Below are 22876 nucleotides of genomic sequence, written 5' to 3' on the forward strand. Positions count from 1 at the left end.
CGCGGGTCGGGTCTGCGTTCGGCCTGCTTTCCCGGCCGGGGTCGCGGTCCCGGGCGCTTAGCCTGGGGGCGCCTGTGTCGAGGGCCCCCTGCGCTCGCCGGCCGCGCCCCGGGGTCCTCGCTGCCCGCGCTTTCTTACCGCCCCTTCCCGCGTTCGACTCGGCTGAGCTGGGCCCAGCCTCCGCGACCGCTCCGGGCGGGTGGGCGCGGGGGGAGTCCGGGACGGACCCCACATCCCGGCTGCTGCCTCTTCGGGGGCCGGCCGCCTCCATGGCCTCTAGGCTGGCGGGGCCCGGCCGCTCAACGCCCTAGGAGCCGGCATTCCGGGAAGCAGGGAGCATGGTGGGGGTCCTGGCCATGGCGGCGGCAGCTGCTCCCCCTCCGGTGAAGGACTACGAGATTGAGGTGAGCTAGAGAATCTCCGTCTGTAGGAGGTGGGTGAAAGGTGATCCCAACTTTGGATCCGGGAGGGGAGAGGAGGGACCTGGTGAGGCCCCACAGCAGTGACATTGTGTGCAACAATTGCTGGAGTGTGTCGCTTCCTAAAGTCGTGATAGGTACTGACAAACATCGAGATTGTGAGATGATTGCGGGGCCAGGAAAGTCAGGATTTAAAAGATACCTCGACCGGTCCCCAGGTCCTGAGATGTTGGTGGAACTTGATGTTTTGGACTTGTGAAATGTCGCAGAGGATCCCAGGATCAAGTCTGGGTTCATGGTAAGGAATCAGAACTTTAGCGTTGGAAAGAATCTTTAAGTTCCAGTAGTGTATCCATTTACCTATTGGAAGATGACTGCTTAGATTGCCATTACGGGAGTCAAAGTAATTTTTTAAAAAAATCGGTTTCTCATGGTTCCAGAGCTTAAGATACTGCAGTTAGGAGTCCCAGCGTGGAATGCTGTTATTCTTACCTATTCACCAAATTTCAGTGAAATGCAGTAAGCAGTCCTTATATAGATACTCTAATGCCATGAAGTATTGGAGTAGCATCTCAAGCTAGCGTTCTGAAATAGGCACACTGGTGTCCTTGAAGTGCGCCAAGATGTATGCTTATTTAACTAGGACTCTCCCTCATTTTTTGGAATTGAATAACTTTTGTCTACTTGCTGGTAGCTGTTACGCTGATATTTGTCTGCTAAATCAAGGGAGTTGCTCAGCTTTCTCCGATGTGAAGGACTTTTGGTACTTGAATGAGACAGTTCTTGATTTTTGTGTGGTCGGTTTATCAACCTTTTCGTTACAGTTTCTGCTTTTGGTGCCCTGCTTAGCCTATTTCATAGCAATGATACTTATTGTTTAGTATTGCAAGGGTGAGGGCCTTGTACACATTATTTTGCTTAATATCAACCCTGTGCTGAGGTATCATTGCCTGTATAATTAGAAAGTTAAAAGTAATATGCTTAAGGTCCCATGCTAGTAGATACCAGAGCCAGCACTTGAACTTAGATCTGCCTGACTCCAGAGCCTATGGCATAGTGCCTTTGATACGATCTCATGGTAATATAATAATACTGATAACTCATTAGCATTTTCTCCTAATGCATTTACCATCTCATTTTAACATACACAATTTTCATCTGTAATTTATTTTGCCTCGTAGTCATCCAAATGGTTAGAAATTTGTCCCAATACCATTTATTAAGTACTTCTTTGCTCACTAGCTTGAATACTACTGTTCTCGTGTACCAAGTTCTTAAATATATACTTATTTCTTTTTCTGGTTTTCTTTTTTATTTAAAAAAATTTAAAAAAGATTTTTCTAAGTTTATTTTTGAGAGATAGAATTCTAGTGGGGGAGGGGCAGAGACAGAGGGAGACAGAATCCGAAGCAGATCCAGGCTCTGAGCTGTCAGCACAGAGCCCGACTCTGGGCCCGAACTTACAAAGTGAGTGATTATAACCTGAGCCAAAGTCAGACGCTTAATCGACTGAGCCACCCAGGTGCCCCTAAAAAATTTTTATAAATTTTTTGAGAGAGAGAGCGCGAGTAGGGGAGGGGCAGAGAGAGGGAGACACAGAATCCGAAGCAGGCTCCAGGCTCTGAGCTGTCAGCACAGAGCCTGTCTTGGGGCTTGAACTCACAAACCGTGAGATCATGACCTGAGCCGATATCGGACGGTCAACCGACTGAGCCACCCAGGTGCCTCTCTTCTTCTTCTTCCTCTTTTTTTTTTTTTATTTTTTAAAAATTTTTTTTTCAACGTTTATTTATTTTTGGGACAGAGAGAAACAGAGCATGAACGGGAGAGGGGCAGAGAGAGAGGGAGACACAGAATCGGAAACAGGCTCCAGGCTCCGAGCCATCAGCCCAGAGCCTGACGCGGGGCTCGAACTCACGGACCGCGAGATCGTGACCTGGCTGAAGTCGGACGCTTAACCGACTGCGCCACCCAGGCGCCCCCCTCTTTTTTTTTTTTTTTTAAATGTTTATTTACTTATTTTGAGACAGAGAAAGAGCAAACTCAAGGAGGGGAGGGGCAGAGAGGGAGGGGGAGAGAGAGAGAATCCCAAGCAGGCTCTACACTGTCAGCGCAGAGCCTGATGTGGGACTCGGTCACACAGACCAAGAGATCCTGACTTGAGCCAAAATCAGGAGTCAGATACTTAACCGATTGAGCCACCCAGGCTCCCCACCCCCCCCGCCTTTATTTATTTTCTTTCTTTCTTTCTTTCTTTCTTTCTTTCTTTCTTTCTTTCTTTCTTTCTTTCTTTTTTTGTAATCTCTACACCAAATGTGGGGCTCAAGCTCACAACCCCAAGAGCAAAAGTTGCATGCTCCACTGACTGAACCAGCCAGGTGCCCCTAGCTTTTAATGCTTTCAATGATGATAGCTTTGTGATACCTTTTTTTCCACCTTAATGTTAATTTATTTTTGAGAGAGAGAGAGAGAGCACAACTAGGGGAGGAGCAGAGAGAGAAGGAGACACAGAATTCGAAGCAGGATCTAGGCTCTGAGCTGTTGGCACAGAGCCTGATGTGGGGCTGGAACCCATGAAGTGTGAGATCAACCGACTGAGCCATCCAGGCGCCCCTGCTTTATGATACCTTTTAATTTTCTAGAAGTATAATTCCCCATTCATTACTAATTTTTTAAGATTTTATTTGATAAATTAATTTATTTTTATTGTTTATTTTTGCAAGGGGGGTGGGGAGGAACAGAGAGAGAGAGGAAGACACAGAATCTGAAGCAGGCTCCAGGCTCTGAGCTGTCAGCACAGAGCCCAATGCAAGGCTCGAATCCACAAACAGTGAGATCATGACCTGAACCCAAGTTGGATGCTTAACTGACTAAGCCGCCCACATGCCCCAAGATTTTTTTTTAAGTTTATTTATTTATTTTTTATTTTCTAATTTTTTTAACATTTATTTATTTTTGAGACAGAGAGAGACAGAGCATGAACGGGGGAGGGTCAGAGAGAGAGGGAGACACAGAATCTGAAACAGGCTTCAGGCTCTGAGCTGTCAGCACAGAGCCTGATGCGGGGCTCGAACTCATGGACCGCAAGATCATGACTCGAGCTGAAGTCGGACATTTAACTGACTGAGCCACCCAGGAGCCCCTTGTTTATTTATTTTTTGAGAGTGTGTGTGCATGGGCGGTCCCCCCCCCCATAAATAAATAAATAAATAAATAAATAAATAAATAAATAAATCACATTAAAACATTGGAAAATTTTATTTGTGGTAAGTGTCCTTCAAAATTTTTACTTGATTAGTAAATTTTGGGATGCTAGGTTTGTTCACTGTGTGTGTGTTTCTTAGAGATAGGATAATTTGTTTTTAACTAAAAAAGTGAAAAGGGAATGGAGTTAATATTTGTAGAGGTTCTACCATGCAGACTTCATATATTTTCATGTATGGTGTTCATTACAAATTTTGTGGGGTAGGTGCTAGTATTCAAAGGTTGTAAACAGAGACCAATAGAAATTAACACATTTGTACGTAAGTATAGTGGCCTTGAAACTTTTTTTTCAAGTATAATATATATAAAGTAAAATACACAAATTATAAGTGTATGGCTTGTGACGTAACATTGAGATTTGAACGTAGGTTTAATTTTTTTTTTTTTAATTTTTTTTTTAACGTTTATTTATTTTTGGGACAGAGAGAGACAGAGCTTGAACGGGGGAGGGGCAGAGAGAGAGGGAGACACAGAATCGGAAACAGGCTCCAGGCTCTGAGCCATCAGCCCAGAGCCTGACGCGGGGCTCGAACTCACGGACCGCGAGATCGTGACCTGGCTGAAGTCGGACGCTTAACCGACTGCGCCACCCAGGCGCCCCGAACGTAGGTTTAATTTTAAAGCTCTTTTTGCTTTAAAACATTTTTTTTGTTGTTGTTTATTTTTGAGAGAGAGAGGGAGAGAATGGGAATGGGGGAGGGGCAGAGAGAGAGGGAGACACAGAATCCGAAACAGGCTCCTCGCTCGGAGCTGTCTCCTCCTGAACCGCGAGATCATGACCTGAGCTCAAGTCATTTGCTTAACTGACTGAGGCACTCAGACACCCCTCTTTTTTCTAGTATATATCATGTTTGTTACCTAAGGGAGCCTTCCTTTTTTTATCCAATTAGGTAAAATATTAGATCCATGTTTAAAAATTTATGTTTTGTATTATCTTGCTTGACGTAAGTGCTTTCTTTTTCTTTTAAATTGATAGGCGTGCAAAAAGCGAAGGAAAGATGATGACAGATCTTCCTGCAAAACAATTACAAAATATTTATCACCAACAGGGAAGACTGGAGACAGTGTGTTCTCTCCACCCAAATCCAGTAATATTCTGAATTATTTTAGAAAGACGTCCCCCACAAATGAGAAGACACAATCAGCAAAAGAGTGCAAGATAAAATCATTGCCACCATTGCCTGCTGACAGTGGCAAAGACTGTAAACCACCGTTGGGAGTGTTCTCACATATAGAGTTCAAGAAGAGAGGAAAGAGAGTTAATTTATCTCATCGACTAAATAATATTAAAGCTGAAAATGAATCTCCAATTGAAATTAACAGTGACGATAGCAAAGAAGACTCCGGTCTAAATAATGATTTTGCGGAAAGTGGTACTTCTGTTTCACTCTGCAAGAAACGTGTAGAGGTACTTGCAGAAAGTATTCAAGATACCAAAAAACAGTCAAGCACTAGGACCTCCATAAAAAGCTCCAAGAGAGTAAATCCTAAGCAAGGAATCACAAAAAATGATTGCAAAAAAATGAGGAAAAGGAAGCACAGAGATATAATAGATCTGTCTGAAAGCTTACCATTGGCAGAAGAAATAAGTCTCCTTCAAAAAGATGGTAAAGGCAGGAAGGAGAGAGTGCCTTCCCTAGCTGATGAGATGGACAGTCCTGCAGACTGTGCAGACTCTAGGGGTGATATAGCTAAACCAGCCCGCTTAAAGGATAGGACAATAACTGTCTCCTACGAGGAATTTTTGAAAAGTCACAAGGAAAATAAAGTAGACCTACCAGACTCTACAGTGGCGATTTGTATTCCTTCTGAAACTGTTGAAGATATAGTCAAAAGCGGTAGTATGAGTGACCCAGAAACCTGTGAAATTTCCCAACACATACGCTCCAAGACAGTTACTGTTCTTGCACAGGTTCACCCTATTCCCCCCAAAAAGACCCGGAAAATACCCTCAATTTTCTTGAAACAAAAGCAGTTGGAAACAGAAAATAGCCTGTCAGATCCTGAGAATGAACAGACTGTTCAGAAAAGAAAATCGAACGTTGTCATACAGGAGGAAGAATTAGAGTTGGCAGTGCTGGAAGCTGGAAGTTCCGAAGCCTCAAAGCCGAAATGCACTCTAGAAGAAAGACAACAGTTTATGAAAGCGTTTAGGCAGCCAGCATCGGATGCGCTTAAAAATGGAGTGCGAAAGTCTTCTGATAAGCAGAAAGAGCTCAATGAAAAATCTTTGAATGATGAAGGAAGAGACGGTAATTCTAAAAAAATCATGGACAATGCTAATATTCAAATGATTTCAAATCATGGCAATTCACAGTCACATACTGACAAAGGAACTTTTCCTAAAGAGAAAAGTAAAAAGCTGAAGAAAAAGGGTAAGAAGATGTTAGATACTGGTGCTACTCCAGGTGAAAGTAGACAGGGAAGTACTCAAAAGAAAGGAACAACTTTTTCCTTTAAGGGTAAACAGAGTCAAAATAGGCTTAGAAGGAGTTTAAGACAAAAGAAAACGGAAGTTTTCAAAAACACATTATTTAGCAGTGAAAATCTTGTTGGGGAAGACCCTCTAAAGATTTCCTCTCCGTATAACAAGAAGTCTTCAAGAAAAACCAGTGTACCCATTAATGATAAGGTCATGCATTGTAAAACCGAAACCGAAGACAGTCTGGAAAATGTTTCCACACCCAGGTCAAGCAGAAGATCTGTAAGAACCAGCAGCACCCCTACCACAATGGTCATTAGAAGTACTGATTCTGAAGACGATAGTCCAATAAAGGCTTCCACTCCAAAAGCAGCCACCTTACCAGAAAAGCATAGCTTATATACGGCAGAATTAATAACAGTCTCTTCTGACTCAGAGAGCCCTATTAGGTAAAGTTTTGTTTCTATTCTGAAGTTCTAAGTGTTCTCCATATATTAGTTGGGAAGGAAAATGCTTGAAGCATTGGAGAGTATCATTTTTTTCTAGAATACCTGATTTATAAGTTTCAAAATATGCTTATTTTTCAAAACAGTTTCAAAACAGTTTCAAAAATGCTTATTTTTCACATTTAATTTAAGGTCAGGCATGATTTCAGAAGAAGAATTATAGATGTATTTTATTTATTTTTTTAATGTTTGTTTTTAAGGGGGAGAGGGGCGGGGGGGGGTGGGGGGAGACATAGGATCCCAAGCATGTCTGCCCTGACAGCAGAGAGCCCCATGTGGGGCTCAAACTCACAAACCATGAGATCATGACGTGAGCTGAAGTCAGAAGCTTAACTCACTGAGCCACCCAGGTGCCTCCTAGATGTATTTTAGATGAGTTCTAACTTTTATTCATCATAGTTGCTAATCCTGAATTCTCTGCATCTGAGATTAAAAATAAGTCAGAGCTTTATTTCTTGGGAAACTGAGCCATATCGTATGAGGTATATACTTGCATGCTGGTTTTGGTCAATGAAAGAGTGATCTTAAGAGGTAATTTTACGATTTCTAAAAGGAAACTTTTTATATTTTTTAAGAGTTTGAGTTTGGCTTACTTTTGATCAGTAGTTTGAAACTAATGTAGGGGGTATTTTTGTTTTTAAGAACTGTCCAGAAATTGAAGCCCTAGGTGGTTCTTTTCTATACTTAATTAAAACTCTTACACATAATCATGAAACGCTTCTGAATATCTTTTTTATTCCCAGAATGAAATTCACCAGAATTAGTACTCCCAAAAAATCTAAGAAGAAATCTAAAAAAAGATGTGAGAAATATGAAGCAACCGATGGAGATTTTACTTCTCAGACTAGAAAGGTAATTGGAATATGCGGGTATTCCGTTTCCTAAAACAACAGCTACTATTAGAAGTAATGTGCCAAAAGAATATTCACATATTTTATAGATTGGTTATATTAACTATAGCATATGTTATTACTCACTGTTTTTCTGTTTCTCTAGTTAGTTTATTAAGTGGTCAACATATCTTATTGTGAGATGAGAGCAATTGATAAGGACAGTATAATTTGCTTAGAAAAACTTTTCTTGGTAAGAGTTACATGTTAGTCATTTTCCTTAAGGCTGCTTATAGGTTATGATTCAATTTTTGGTTTATTTCTATAGATCAGAGGCTAAAAAGTAGGGTCTGTAACTCTGCGACACGTCTGAAAACCCTTGTACTATTGATATTTTGGGCTGGATAATTCATTTGTTATAGGGGACTCGTGCATTGTAGGATGTTTAGCAATAACTTAGGCCTCTACCCATGACATATGAATCGCTGTCCAGCTCCCCTGGTTATGACAACCAAAAATGTCTCCACACATTGCAAATATCCCTGGGAAGGAAAAAAAAGAATCGCACATCACCCCCCCCCCCCCCCCCCGTTGAAAACCTTTACCCTAAAGGGAAAGGTAGGATATATAAGAATAATTTAGCTGCTTCTAAAAATAATCTGCGTATCCACACCTTGAGAGAATTGGATTCTCTCCAGGATGTAGGCACAGGTATGTGTGGGTTCACAATGCCCGTAAGGTGATTCTGATATAATCCTTGGGTGAATGGCACTGCTACAGAAAGTTTTTATCTCTCATTGTTATTTAACAGCTGTCATTTTTTTTGACTGCTTATCACATTCCAGGCACTATGCTTAGTACTCGTCATTAATGTCATAAAGTAAATATTTATCCCTGTTTTGAAGGACAGTGGAGCCAAAGGAGGTGAGAACATTTTTCAGAGTGGATGAAGTGACGTGCAGTGGAAGCCAAGCTGGGTGGCTGGGACTAGAGGCTGACAAACAGGGAGAAAGTAGGGTGCCATCAGCAATGAAGTTCCTGGTGTTGTCAGGGGTAACCAAGTAAGGCTGGGAGGATGGGTGGATATGACTGTTTTTGAGGTGATAGGATTATTGATGGTTTTAACTTTATTTTTCTGTTTTCTGTATAAACATGAACTTTTAAAAAATTATTTTAGTTTTTTTAATAGCAAGAGAGCATGAGCAGGGGAGAGGGGTGGAGGGAGAGAGAATCTTAAGCAGACATGACACCGTGTTCAGCTCAGAGCCTGGACATGGGGCTCGATCCCATGACCACAAGATCATGGCCTGAGCCAAAATCAAGAGTCAGACACTTAACTGAGTGATCCCCCCAGGCAGCCCTATAAACACGAACCTTTAAGAACTTTTATCAGGAAAGAAAAAAAAAACTATTAGAAAAAAAAAAAACTAATTTCAAGTAACAGCAGAATTACTTGCCAAAATGTGTATGTGTATGCTTTTTTCACATTCACTAAAACATATCTTTTTGTGTAACAGTTTATTTCAGTAATTGAGTTATCCATTTAAATTTAGGTGGATTATTTTGAATACGAACTTAATAAGGTTCATCAGCGTGCCAAAAATTTTGCTAGCAGAACAACAGAAATCTATCACTCTACTATACAGAAGATTCTACTATAGAAGAAGATTCTACTATACAGAATCTTTGTTTTCCTAACCTTCTTACATATATTTTGAACATCCATGCCTATGCTTTTCAATAGTTTTTTAAAAACATTTTGAAGGTTTTAAAAAAAAGCAAACATTTGTTTAAAAACAGAAGTATATAAAATTAAAAGTGAAAAGTTATTATCTACTCTCTAGGGGTAACACACTTAAAAAAATTTTTTTTAACATTTATTTTTGAGAGAGAGGCAGAGACAGAAACAGCGTGAGCAGGGGAGGGGCAGAGGGAGAGGGAGACACAGAATCCAAAGCAGGCTCCATGCCGCCAGCACAGAGTCTGCCGCAGGGCTCCAACCCACGAACTGTGAGATCATGACCTGAGTGGAAGTCGGACGCTCAGCCGACTGAGCCACCCAGGCTCCTCAAAGGGTAACCCACTTTAATAGTTACATTAAAACTATTAATGCCCTTCTAGACTTTTTCCTATGATTATATAGGTATATGTGACTTTTAAAAGGGATCATATAATGTAAATTGTTGTGCACCTTGCTTGTTGGATGTCTTTAAACATAAAAACCCGTAGAACTCAATGTGGAAAGCACATTGTCTGGAAGGTAATATTTAAATGCACAGGATCACTTCGTACATCAATGGCAAAGTCAGGCCTAAAGGCCAGACTTCTTATCTAGTGCTCTTTTCCATACTTAATGCCTTTTCAGCCTCTCTCTAGTGGATTCACCCTAAAGGTGACTAAAGTCAAATACATGCCATGAAGATGGTGGGGAAATAACCAACGATTCTAATCCATACAGACATCTAATATAGACATCTCTCTGGGTGTTTTTCATGAACGTAATTATATTTATCTGAATAAATTTCTAGTTAAAAATAAAGGTAGACACATATTAGACATGTTAATTACACTAGACACACTAATTTAATTTCCTTGGTAAGATTTAAGTAACTATTTCTTTGTCTTTTTTAATACGATTTATGATTATAGTTTTATATATGTTTAATGGATTTTATTATTTATTAATTAAATGTTTGAGAGCGAGTGAGTGAGCTGGGGAGGGGCAGAGAGAAGGGGAGAGAGAAAATCCCAAGTAGGCCCCATGCTGTCAGTGTGGGGCCTGACATGGGACTCCATCTCACAAACCATGAGATCATGACCTGAGCCGCAATCAACAGTCGGATGCCTAACCAACTGAGCCACCCAGGCGCCCCTGGATTTTATTTTTTACAACAGTTTTAGGTTCACAGCATAACTGAGTGGAAGATACAGAGATTTCCCATATACTCCCTGTACCCACACATGCATAGCCTCCCATATTATCAATACCAGAATAGTACATTTTTTAACAATTGATGAACCTGCATTGACAGATCATTATCACCCAGAGTCCCGAGTTTACATTAAGGTTCACTCTTGGTGTTATACATTCTGTGAGTTTAGATAAATGTATAATGACATGTATCCATCATTCTAGTATCATACATATAGTGTCGTATCACTGGCTTAAAAATCCTCTATGCTCTGCCTGTTCATCCCTCCTTCCCCACCTAACTCCTGGCAACCACTAACCTTTCTACTGTTTCCAAAGTTTTGCCTTTTATAATTTCTTTCTATTATTAAATATGAAATGTTTGCCACTGATCTAAGTTTTTCAAATTTTTGTTTAGGCGAGCAGTGCTTCAAAAAGTGTATCAAAAGCAAAACAATTGATTGAAAAAGCAAAAGCTTTACACATTAGTAGGTCAAAAACTACTGAAGAAATAGTGACGCCCTTAAGACGTTCATCTAGACATCAGACGCTTGCTGAAAGGAAGGAATTGTCAGAAACAGCAGTAAGTATTAGAAATATTTATTGGTGTGAGTTCTGTCCTACTCTGCTGCTTGGAGAAGGAGGAGGAAGCCATATAAAGTTATAGGTAGAATTGTAAGATACCCCTGAGGTTGTGGAAAGAATATCATTTGCATTTCTGTTTTTATTTTTATTTTATTTTTTTTTTCAACGTTTATTTATTTTTGGGACAGAGAGAGACAGAGCATGAACGGGGGAGGGGCAGAGAGAGAGGGAGACACAGAATCGGAAACAGGCTCCAGGCTCTGAGCCATCAGCCCAGAGCTGGACGCGGGGCTCGAACTCCTGGACCGCGAGATCGTGACCTGGCTGAAGTCGGACGCCCAACCGACTGCGCCACCCAGGCGCCCCTGCATTTCTGTTTTAAAAGCTCTTCGCTCCTTTTGCAAAAGCATACAGTCTGCATCCTCATCATGTCATTTGAGATCCTTCATAGGCTGAATTAGCTCTTCCCTTTCCTCCTTCCTCATATACACACTCTTTGCTCTAGTCACACTGAATTATTCCTTTCTCCCTAAATGGTGCAACTTTTATTTCCACTTTGTAGTCTCAGCTTGAAATGCATATACCAAATACTCTTTTCTACCTGAGGAATTCCTACTCATACATTAAGTCCTGCTAAATGCTACCCTCTTTTCTTATGTATGTATGTATGTATGTTTATTTTTGATAGAGTGCAAGTGGGGAAGGGGCAAGGGTGGGGGGCATGGGGACAGAGGAGTTGAAGCAGGCTCTGCGCTGACAGCAGTGAGCACGATGCACGGCTTGAACTCAAGAACCATGAGTTTGTGACCTGAGCCGAAAGTCCAATGCTTAGCTGACTGAGCCACCCAGGCACCCCTGCCTCCTCTTTTAAAACCAGCTTTATTATAGAGATACAAGTCACATACTTATATCTTATTATAGAGATATAATTCACTATTTAAAGTGCCCAGTTCACTGGCTTTTAATATATTCACAGAGTTGTGATTCCATCGCCACAATTTTAGAATATTTCATTACCCCAAAAAGAACTCCTATTTCCCTTAGCTGTAACTTCCCAGTCTCCCCTCCCTCAGCTCCAGGCAACCACTAATCTACTTTTCTGTTTGTATAGATTTGCCTATTCTGGACATTTCATATAAATGGTATCATATAACATATGGCCTTTTGTGCCTGGTTTCTTTCACTCATAGTGTTTTTGGTGTTCATCCATATTGTAGCATCAATATTTCATTTATTTTTTATTGCCAAATAATACCGCTTTGTATGGCTATACCACATTTTTTTAACCCTTTCATCAGTTGACGGACATTTGGATTGTTTCCACTTTTTGATTATTAGGAATAATGGTACGAACATTCTGATACTTCCTCTTGAAAGCTTTGTTGGTGCCTTCAAGACAAGTAGTTTCTTCCCAAAATGTACTTAACTTCTGTGTTTTTTTTTTGTATTTTAGTCAATGTTGCTCTCAACCTACCGTGTTATGATTGAATTAGCTCTCCCTCTGTCCCCTAAACCCTGGTACAACCTTGAAGCCAACTCTTGTTGCATTTGTCTGTGTATGCTGTATTGCCTGACACATGGTAGATGCTTAGTAAATGTGTACTGACCACCTGAAAGCATATCAGACTTTATCTAATACATTTATAGGATGTATAGCTCTCAAAGAGTAGAGCTAGAACTTGTATAGCTCAGTGATACTGACTCTTTTGTCTGGAGTAAAGTCTTTTGGTTGCTTCTTTAAAAAAGAAAACCCATGGTAATAATAAGTCCACCCTTTGATATGTGAACTTGAATGGTATAGCACAGGCTATTGTCATTTACGACATATAGCGTATGTTTTCTGTATCAATCAGGTAGTGTCTGATGAAGAGATGGATGGAGCTGCTAATGTAATTCTCTTACCTCTGGCTTCTAGCACTGTAATCCTTTTGAAATTTAAAACCTCAGTTGTCTGACATATTGTAAAAATGTTTTTCTTATTCTGTCTTAGGACTCTGTAATAATAATAGATTCAGATATTACTTCTTTAAAGCAACCCGAGAAAAATCAGAAGAATCTTCAGTGTCTGAATGATGTGCTAGGAAAAAAACTTAACAAGAATCCTAAAAACGTACCAGGTAATGAGATCTGATAATGTTTGTGACGAATATTAGAATGCTTTGGAGGAATTATATTGCTCTCATTTTAATTTCTTGTCTTCTAAAATATGAACGTTCAATTATATTACATATATCTATTTTAATAAGTAAAGTTATAATGTAGTGAAAAGTTTTATAAAGGTAATTTTGTGTATTCAAGTTATTGGATTTCTTTCTATTTAGCTGCAGTTAAGGTAGAGATTCCCAAACCTGATAATCAAAATCTTCTGAATAAATTAAAAATTTTCTTTAAAAAAATTTTTTTTTTTAATGTTTATTTATTTTTGAGACAGAGAGAACCAGCATGAGCAGGGGAGGGGCAGAGAGAGAGGGAGACACAGAATCGGAAGCAGGCTCCAGGCTGAGCTGTCAGCACAGAGCCCAACGCGGGGCTTGAACTCACGAGCTGTGAGAATCATGACCTGAGCAGAAGTCAGCTGCTCAACTGACTGAGCCACCCAGGCGCCCCAAATTAAAAATTTTCTTAAATCTTTAGGTCCTTCCCTAGGCATACTGATTAAGAATCTCTGGAGGGGGGGGTGGCGCCTGGGTGGCGCAGTCGGTTAAGCGTCCGACTTCAGCCAGGTCACTATCTCACGATCTCGCGCTCCGTGAATTCAAGCCCCGCGTCAGGCTCTGGGCTGATGGCTCAGAGCCTGGAGCCAGTTTCCGATTCTGTGTCTCCCTCTCTCTCTCTGCCCCTCCCCCGTTCATGCTGTGTCTCTCTCTGTCCCAAAAATAAATAAACGTTGAAAAAAAAAATTAAAAAAAAAAAAAAAGAATCTCTGGAGGGGGATTGTGGGAATCTGTAGTTTAAAAAAACATTCCCAGGAGTTTCTGATAATGCTATTGTGAGACTAGATGATTATATAGAAAATTTTTTAATTAAAAAGTTAGTTTAAAAAAAAAGTTTTGTTAAAGTTGAGAAGAGTTCATTTTTTTTAAGTTTAAGAAGATAGAGCTATAATTGAAAAGTATCTGGAGGTAAGTGGAGATGATAAACTTTGATACTAACCTAACTATTTATTTTTCTAAGGGACAGTGAAAGTTGCTCCTTTATTTCTTACCAGAAAAGCTCAAAAAACAGCTGATCCTGTTCTTGGTTTTGATGAAAACAGGTCAGTCTAATACAAATTTTAAAATGCTGAAATGTCTTATGGAATGTATTTTGTATTTTTTCCTTGACTTTGATGAGAAAGCATGTACATTATCATTTGAACCTTTAATAAGTTTATTTATTTATTTTTAGAGAGAGGGAGCACGAGTTGGGGAGAGGGGCAGAGGGGGAGAGAGAGAGAGAGAGAGAGAATCTTTTTTTTTTTTTTTTTTTTTTAATTTTTTTTTCAACATTTATTTATTTTTGGGACAGAGAGAGACAGAGCATGAACGGGGGAGGGGCAGAGAGAGAGGGAGACACAGAATCGGAAACAGGCTCCAGGCTCTGAGCCATCAGCCCAGAGCCTGACGCGGGGCTCGAACTCACGGACCGCGAGATCGTGACCTGGCTGAAGTCGGACGCTTAACCGACTGCGCCACCCAGGCGCCCCAAGAGAGAGAGAATCTTAAGCAGATTCCATGCTTGGTGCAGAGCCGGATGCGGGGCTTGATCTAATGACCCTGGGATCATGACCTGAGCTGAAACCAAGAGTTGGATGCTTAGCCAACTGAGTCACACAAGCATCCCAATAAGTTCATTTCTAAAGATAATATTGACAGTGCTACAGTCACAATTTGAAGATCAGACATTTTGTGGCCATCTCTAGATAGAATAGTGGAAAAATAAACCAAAAGCACCAAAGAGCTGATTATGAACTTATTCCGTATATATTTAAATACCTGCTATGAGGGTGCCTGGCTGGCTTTGTCAGTAGAGCACGTGACTCTTGATCTCAAGGTCATGAATTTGAGCCCCACATTGGGGGTAGAGATTACTTTAAAACAAAAAAATAAATAAAATGAAATCTTTAAATACCTGCTATGTACCAGGCACTGTTTTTCATACTAGTAATATTTGGGGGAACAAAACAAGACACCTTCCTTGTCCTCATGAGGGTTACACTCTAGAGGGAAGGCAATCTGTGATAAAACATTAATTGGGCCATCAAGTGAAAAATTGCAGTTGTGCTAAGAAGGAGAGGTACAGAGTTTTATTAAGTTTATATTAAGTGGATTTGGTCTGGTCAAAAAAAGCTTTGCTGAGGAAATGACATCTGAACTGAAGGATGAGCAGGAGTTCACCAGGGGAGGAACAGTGTTCTGGCCAGAGGGAGCAATCTGCAGAGTCCCTATAGCTCGAAGGAGCATGGTGAAGAGAGAGGTTGAAAGAATGCTAGTGTGACTTGAGCAGAGAGCTTGGGTGAGAGGAATGTGGGCCTAAGCTGGGGAGGTGGATGCCAGCCCACATAGCACCTTTAGGCCGTGTGAGAGAATTTTGTCATTTTGCCAAGGGCAATAAGAAACAGAGGGTTTTAAACACAAAATATGCACATAAATGTTTGGATTTCAGGAAGGTCTTTTCTGACTGCTGGATTGGTTTGCTAGATCAAAATCCATAATGATTAATTAGATCTGGGGGGTAGGGGTAGGAGAGAGGAAAGTGAAGGTGACACTCAAGTTCTGGTATCCCTGTGCAAGTGGATGGCATGGTGGAAGACCAGGTTTAGGGACATCATGGGTTCAGGTTATTTTTTCCTGTTTCACTCTTACTGAGGTATAATTACATATTGTTAAGATGCACAAATCTTTTTTTTTTTTTTTTTTTCAAGAGATGGAGGGGCAGAGGGATAGAGAGAGAGACTAAGAGAGACTCCCAAGCAGGCTCCATGCTCAGTGCAGAGCCAGATGCAGGGCTCAATCCCATGACCCTGGTATCATGACCTGAGCCAAAATCAGGAATCAGACTCTCAACCGACTGAGCCACTCAGGCACCCATTAATCTTTTTTTGATTGAAGTATAATTGACATACAGTATCCTGTTTCAGATATACATGGTAGTGATTTGATATTTGTATAAATTACAGAAAGATTCCCATGATAAGTCTCGTTACCATTTGTCACTATACAGAAAGTTACTACAGTTGATTGACTATACTCCCTATGCTGTAGATTTCATTCCTGTGACTTAATTATTTTGTGAGTAGAAGTTTGTACCTGTTAATTCCCTTCCCCTATTTCTCCTGCCTCCACCCTCTCCCCCTCCCCACTCTGGTAGCCAACAATTTGTTCCTTTGTCCATGAGTCTGTTTCTGTTTTGTTTATTTGTAAAATGCACCATTCTCTTTTTTTAATGTTTATTTATTTATTTTGAGAGAGAGAGGGAGCGGGGAAGGGGAAGAGAGAGAAGGAGAGAGAGAATCCCAACCAGGCTCCATACTCAGTAAGGAGTGGTGTTCTCAGTTGCACTGTGAGATCATGGCCTGAGCCTAAATCAAGAGTCAGACACTCAACCAACTGAGCCACCCAGGTGCCCCTAAAAATGCATCATTCTTACTATTTTTTTCTTTTTTAATGTTTATTCATCCCGGAGACAATGTGAGAGAGTGCAAGCAGCAGAGGGGCAGACAGAGGGAGACACAGAATCTGACGCGGGCTCCAGGCTCTGAGCTGTCAGCGCAGAGCCTGATGCAGGGCTCGAACTCACGAACCATGAGATCGTGACCTGAGCCGAAGTCAGACGCTCACCCGACTGAGCCACTCAGGTGCCCTTCTTATTTTTTTTTTTAATGTTTATTTTTTTAGAGAGGAAGGGGGAGACAGAGAATCCCAAGCAGGCTCCAAGCTGTCAATGCAGAGCCCAGTGTGGGGTTTGAACTCCCAAACCATGAGATCATGATGTGAGCCAAATCAAGAGTTGGATGCTTAACCAACTGAGCTACCCAGGCGCCCCCTAACTGCACCATTCTTAAGCATACAGTTTTCATAAGTACATTATATCAAGATTTAACAATCTTTCTTTTATTCTGAAAGGTTACTCTTTTTCTGTTATTCCTACCACCACCATAACAAAAGGTTACCGCTATACTGATTCTTAACCATTGATTAGTTTGATTTCTATTGCCGTGGATTAGTTTTGTTAGTTTTAAAACTTTACGTAAACTTCAGAACTTCATGTAAATGTGTATATATATATCTGTATATATATATAGGTAGATATATATATATATCTATATATATATATGTATTCTTTTGTATCTAATTGCTTTTGGTCAGTACACATACACACACTTTCTTTTTTTAAATCAACTTTATTCAGGGGCGTCTGGGTGGCTCAGTTGGTTGAGCATCTGACTTTGGCTCAGATCATGATCTCATGGTTCGTGGGTTCGAGCTCCACGTTGGGCTCTGTGATGACAGCTCAGAGCCTGGAGCCTGCTTCGGATTCTGTGTCTCCCTCTCTCTCTGCCCCTCCCCCGCTCACACTCTCTGCTTTTCTCTGCTTTTCAAAAATAAATAATTGTAAAAAAAATTTTTTTTTAAATCAACTTTATTCAGGTATAATGTACTCACAATCATATGCATACAATTGAAGTAAACAGTTTGAGGTTTAACAAACGTACACATCTGTGTAATCATCACAATAGAGAACATTTTCACTACATTCCAGAAAGTTCCCTTTTGCCTCTTTGCAATTAATCCATGTCCCCAACTCAATCCCACACAATTTCTGATCTGTTTTCTGTTGACATAGATTGGTTTGCCTTTTCTAGAATTTCGTAGAAATGAAATCATACAGGATGCTCACTTTTGTCTCTGTCTTCTCTTAGCCAAGGTAATATATCAGTAGTCTTTTCTTTTTTATTACTGAGTAGTATTCCTTATATGAATATACCACAGTTTGTGTATCCATTCTTTTATTGATGGCCAATTGGGTTGTTTCCAGTATTTGGCTATTATTAATAAGGCTGCTGTGAACATTCCATTCCATTCCATGTGCAGACAGTGTTCTCATTTTTCTTGAGTAAATACCTAGAAGTGGAATTGCTCTGTCATTGGGTAGGTGTACGTTTAACATTGTAAGAATCTGCCGAACTTTCCCAAGTGGTTGTTCCATTTATACTCCCACCAGCAGTATATGAGAGCTCTGTTTGCTAACACTTGGCATTATCAGACTTTTCTTTTATCGGTTATTTATTTTGAGAGAGAGTATGCACATGCAAGCAGGGAAAGGGCACAGAGAGAGGGAGAGAGAGAGAGCATCCCAAGCAAGCTCTGCGCTGTCAGTGCAGAGCCCAATGCAGGGCTCGATCTCATGAACTGTGAGATCATGAACTGAGCTGAAATCAAGAGTTAGATGCTTAGGGGCACCTGGGTGGCTCAGTTGGTTAGGTGTCCGACTTCGGCTCAGGTCATAATCTCACGGTTCGTGAGTTCGAGCTCCACGACGGGATCTGTGTTGACAGCTTAGAGCCTGGAGCCTGCTTCAGATTCCCTCTCTCTCTGCCCCTCTCCTGCTTGCGCTTTGTGTCTCTCTCAAAAATGAATAAACATCAAAAACAACAACAACAAAAGAGACGCTTAACCAGCTGAGCCACCAGGTGCCCCCAGACTTTAATTTTAGCCATTCTCATGGGTTTCTAGTGGTATAGTGTTATTTTTTATTATTTATTTTTTTATTATTTTTAATCAATTAAAAATTTGAACCTTATTGAAGTATAAATTACATAGTCACCTGTATTTAAAGTGTATAACTTGGTGAGCTTTGCCAGTTGTACATGTAGTAAAAGCACCACCACTGCAGTAAAGATAATGCTTTATTTCCACTAGCCAGAAAGTCTTTTCCTCCACAAGTGTCCTCATGCCCTCCTGCAGTCCTCCTCCTAGTCCCAGCTCAGGCAAGCACCTGTCTCTTTTCTGTATGTTAATTTGCATTTTCTAGAATTCTGTATTAATGAAATCGTATGATAATACATTCTTTCATCTGGCCTCTTTCAGTCAGCTTGATGATTTTGAGATTTGTTCATGTTATCAAATACCGTTGACTCTTTGAATTGCGCAAGTCCACTTATGTGGGTTTTTACATTACGGTACTGTGAAAATGTATTTTTTCTTCCATATGATTTTCCAATATTTTTGCCTCTAGCTTACTTTAAGAATATAGTATATAATATATATACTGTATACACAACATAACAAACTATGTGTTAATCGACAGTTAATGTTAATCCTTTAGGCTTCCAGTCAGTAGTAGGCTATTAGTAGGTACATTTTTGGGGAGTCAAAAATTATGCATGTACTTTCGACTGTGCAGAGGGTCAGCAACCCTAACCTCTATGTTGTTCAAGGTCAACCATATATCAGTAGTTCATTATTTTTGCTGAATAGTATTATATGGATAAACCACTTTTTGTCTACCTGGTTACCTGTTGATGGACATTTGGGTTGTTTCCAGTCTTAAGAAAAAAGATGCCAGCAACATTCATGTAGAAGTCTCCTACAATTTGCTGATGATTCTTTTAAATAGTGAGAGAATTGATATCTTAACAATATTAAGTTTTCTGATCCAAGAACATTATATTTCTATTTTTAATATCTTTCATCAGTGTTCGGTGGTTCTCAGTGTAGAGGTTTTATACATGTGTTAAATTCATCTCTAAGTATTTCATGTATTTAATATAATTATAAACAGCATTATTTTCCAATTGTTGATTTCTGGTATGTGGAAATACAATTGATTTTTTTTTTTTTTTAACCTATACCACAGTCTACCATTTCACCTAATGCTATTATCTTATATGCCTTTGCTTTACCCAGTAGAATTGTTTGAAGGAAGAAATTTGCTGGGTTTGGACTACTTAACTTAAATTTCTTAGAAGTTTCTTAGAATTATTCTTATGTTCCTAAATTGGTATACTATGAAAGAATTTAAAAAATAATTTATGTTGAAATAACTTTAAGAAAAGTTGCCAGACTACTACAAAGAACTCCTATCCCCTTCACCAAGATTTCCCATGTCCTTGACTGTGTTTATTGAAGTGTGGAGACTCTGAACCTGGGTCTGTCTGATAAAGCAGATAAAGCTAGGATACATATATAAATAAGTATATATTTTTTATATATATGCATATACCCAAAGCAATTTATAATTGTATATATTACACAGTTTATCACATATATATAATATGTGTATATTTTGTATTAGCACTTTGTATACTTCTCCTTAAAGTTTACCTTCTGCTATTGGCATATACTCTTTTTTTTTTTAAGGTTTTATTTTTAAGTAATCTCTACACCCAACATGGGGCTCGAACTTACAACCCCAAGATCGAGTCACATGCTAGGGACACCTGGGTGGCTCAGCCCAACTCTTGATTTCGGCTCAGGTCATGAATTCACAGGTTCATGAGATTGAGCCCCACGTCGGGCCCTGTACTGACAATGTGGAGCCTTCTTGGGATTCTGTCTCTTCTTCCCTCTCTGGCCCTCCCCTGCTCATGTGTGCGTTCTCTCTCTCTCTCTCTCTCTCTCTCTCTCTCTCTCTCAAAATAAATAAATAAACGTTAAAAGAAGAAAAAAGTTGTATGCTCTACCTACTGAGCCAGCCAGGTACACCAATCTCATACCTCCTTAGCTACAACTTCACGAATCTCTTCCTCCTTCCCTCCAACTAACAGTAAAAAAAAGCTACACCTCCTCTTTTCTGAGATAAATGCCTCCACACTGGCTTTAAATCTCTTCTTTCCCTCATTTCTCTCAAAAAGGAAAGGAAAAGAGAAATGGAAGTCTTTGCATCTTCTTTTTACTTACCAACTCAAATTTCTGTTTGTAGAGAATATTACAATTCTCCATATATGGCGGGCTAGGAAGGGCAGATTAGCTGTCGTACCACCCTCTCCCCCTTCCGCTGCTCCTGTATCCCATCCTCCTCGCCTCCCTCCCACCAAAGTCAGGACTCTTAGGATTAGCAATATGAAGATAAGCGAGGTAAAACTGAGGCATCAGTAATAAAGGCCCTAATGGTCTTGCTACTATATTGGAAACATCACATTAGAAATTCTTATATTAACTTTTTGAAATATAGCACTTACTTTGTTTTCTGATTATGATACAAATGCATGTTCTTTTAAAAAGAAGACAAAATACACAAGGGAAAAAACTCACCTATCACTCATAGATAGACTCTGTTAACATTTTGCTGGATGTTCTTCAAGTCATTTTTTTTTTCCCTCTATGTATTTACTTTTATTTCTTAATACTGATCGCTTTCATTTTTATGATAAGCAAAAGTGAATGTGCCCAGCTAACATCTCAGATAGCGGATTCATTTTTTGAAATTAAAAAGTATTGTGTATTTTTTTAAGTGTTTATAACCTTAGCTTTCCTTTGTCGCATCATTTTCTTAAAAGCCAAGATACATCTGAAAAGTCTCAGGATTGTGATGTGCAGTTTCAAGCCAAGCGCGACTTCCTAATGAGCGGTTTGCCGGATTTGCTGAAACGACAGATTGCAAAGAAAGCTGCTGTATTAGATGTGTACCTTGCAGCGAGTACTAGTTTCCAGAGAGTTGTCCATGTACAACAAAGAGATGATGGTGAGTGTATTATAATTAAACATTTTTAAATGTAGGGTGCCTGGGTGGCTCAGTCAGTTCAGCGTCTGACTTCGGTTCAGGTCACGATCTCCCAGTTCGTGAGTTTGAGCCTTTCTTGGGCTCTCTGCTGTCAGCCTGTCAGCACAGAGCCCACTTCGGATCCTCTGTCCCTCTCTGCCTATCCCTTGCTTGCGCTGTCCCCCAAATAAATAAATATTAAAGTATTTTTAAGTGTTAGAAGTAATATGAAAGTGTAAGTTGACTTGAAATGAGGCTAAAGTTTAAAGATAATTCTTAAGGAGATTTTAGTGACAATTCGCAGTTTGTGTTTCATTGTCTCTTCCTCAGTCTTGGACTCCCTGTACTGCATATGGGGTGTCAGGGCAAGAGAGCCAGAGGCATCCTCAGCCCTCACCACCTTATGTAGTGAAGAGCAGGCGTGCGGGAGGGACCTCAGGTGGATGTTGTTCTCCAGGGAGGCACTGTGTTCCGAAAGGAAGGCAGTGGTCTTCACGCATGCAGCCTGTGTGTGAACAGATCACCTGTAAGACTTTCTCAGAGGAGCTCCAGCCCTGTCCTCGTCCGATGGGCTGTTGAATGTGCAAGGGAGATGTTTGCCTCCTTTCCAGAACAGCTTTTCCTCTCTCGTTGCATCTAAATCCCCCCTGGAGCAGGTAGCAAGTAGCTCCACACTCCAGTTCACCCTTTCCTCACACACACCGTGCACAAGGGTGAGCTGTTTGCACAAGCCTTCTGCACGGTGGTCTTGGCTTGATCAGAACCCTATTCTGGTTGGATTCAAATGCTACCGCAACCACAATCTTACTTGACTTACATAGTTTTTAATTACCGAAAGTGTACAAAGCTTTATTTCTTTTCCTTGTCATTGCTCCTGCCTCCAGGGTTTTGTGTGTGTGAGTGTGCACGCTCGCGTGCGTGCACAAAAGCATTTGTATTCTTCTCAGCTGGCTTTGTGGTTTGGTTTAATGCACTCCTTCTACTCCTAAAATATGCTCTATGTTCTCTTCTTTCTTTTTTCCTTTTGTGTTTCTGACCTTGATAGCTTTTCGGTTTTGTTCAGCCTCCCATTTGTACAGGGAACTTCCCAGCCAGCCCTTCTGGTGATATTCTTCTTTCTCTTTCTTCCTCAGCTCTGCCATTGGCCATTCGGTGGACGAAGCCCTTCTTGTTATTTTCACCAGTTCAGTTTTATACAGCATATTCCAATAGTATATTCAACTGTAGAAGTTAGTTATATGTTTCTTCCCTGATTT

The 22876-nt window shown here is 40.3% G+C and overlaps 1 protein-coding gene across 3 annotated transcripts in view; it reads left to right on the top strand.

The window, feature by feature from the left end:
• Positions 1-263: 263 nt before the first annotated feature.
• Positions 264-22876, top strand: part of ATAD5 (ATPase family AAA domain containing 5) — a 46497-nt gene continuing 23884 nt past the window's right edge. For 2 of the 3 annotated variants that reach the window (XM_023243726.2, XM_023243727.2), the window contains exons 1-7: positions 264-404; positions 4660-6554; positions 7355-7463; positions 10771-10935; positions 12928-13054; positions 14112-14193; positions 21418-21602. In XM_023243726.2, coding sequence (XP_023099494.2) covers positions 339-404; positions 4660-6554; positions 7355-7463; positions 10771-10935; positions 12928-13054; positions 14112-14193; positions 21418-21602 — 2629 coding nt within the window. In that variant the 5' untranslated portion in view covers positions 264-338. Of the gene's footprint in view, positions 405-637; positions 718-4659; positions 6555-7354; positions 7464-10770; positions 10936-12927; positions 13055-14111; positions 14194-21417; positions 21603-22876 lie in introns of all 3 variants that reach the window. The other variant, XM_045044528.1, reaches the window with a different exon arrangement.

The sequence above is a fragment of the Felis catus genome, chromosome E1, assembly GCF_018350175.1.
Source record: "Felis catus isolate Fca126 chromosome E1, F.catus_Fca126_mat1.0, whole genome shotgun sequence".
Lineage (NCBI taxonomy): Eukaryota > Metazoa > Chordata > Mammalia > Carnivora > Felidae > Felis > Felis catus.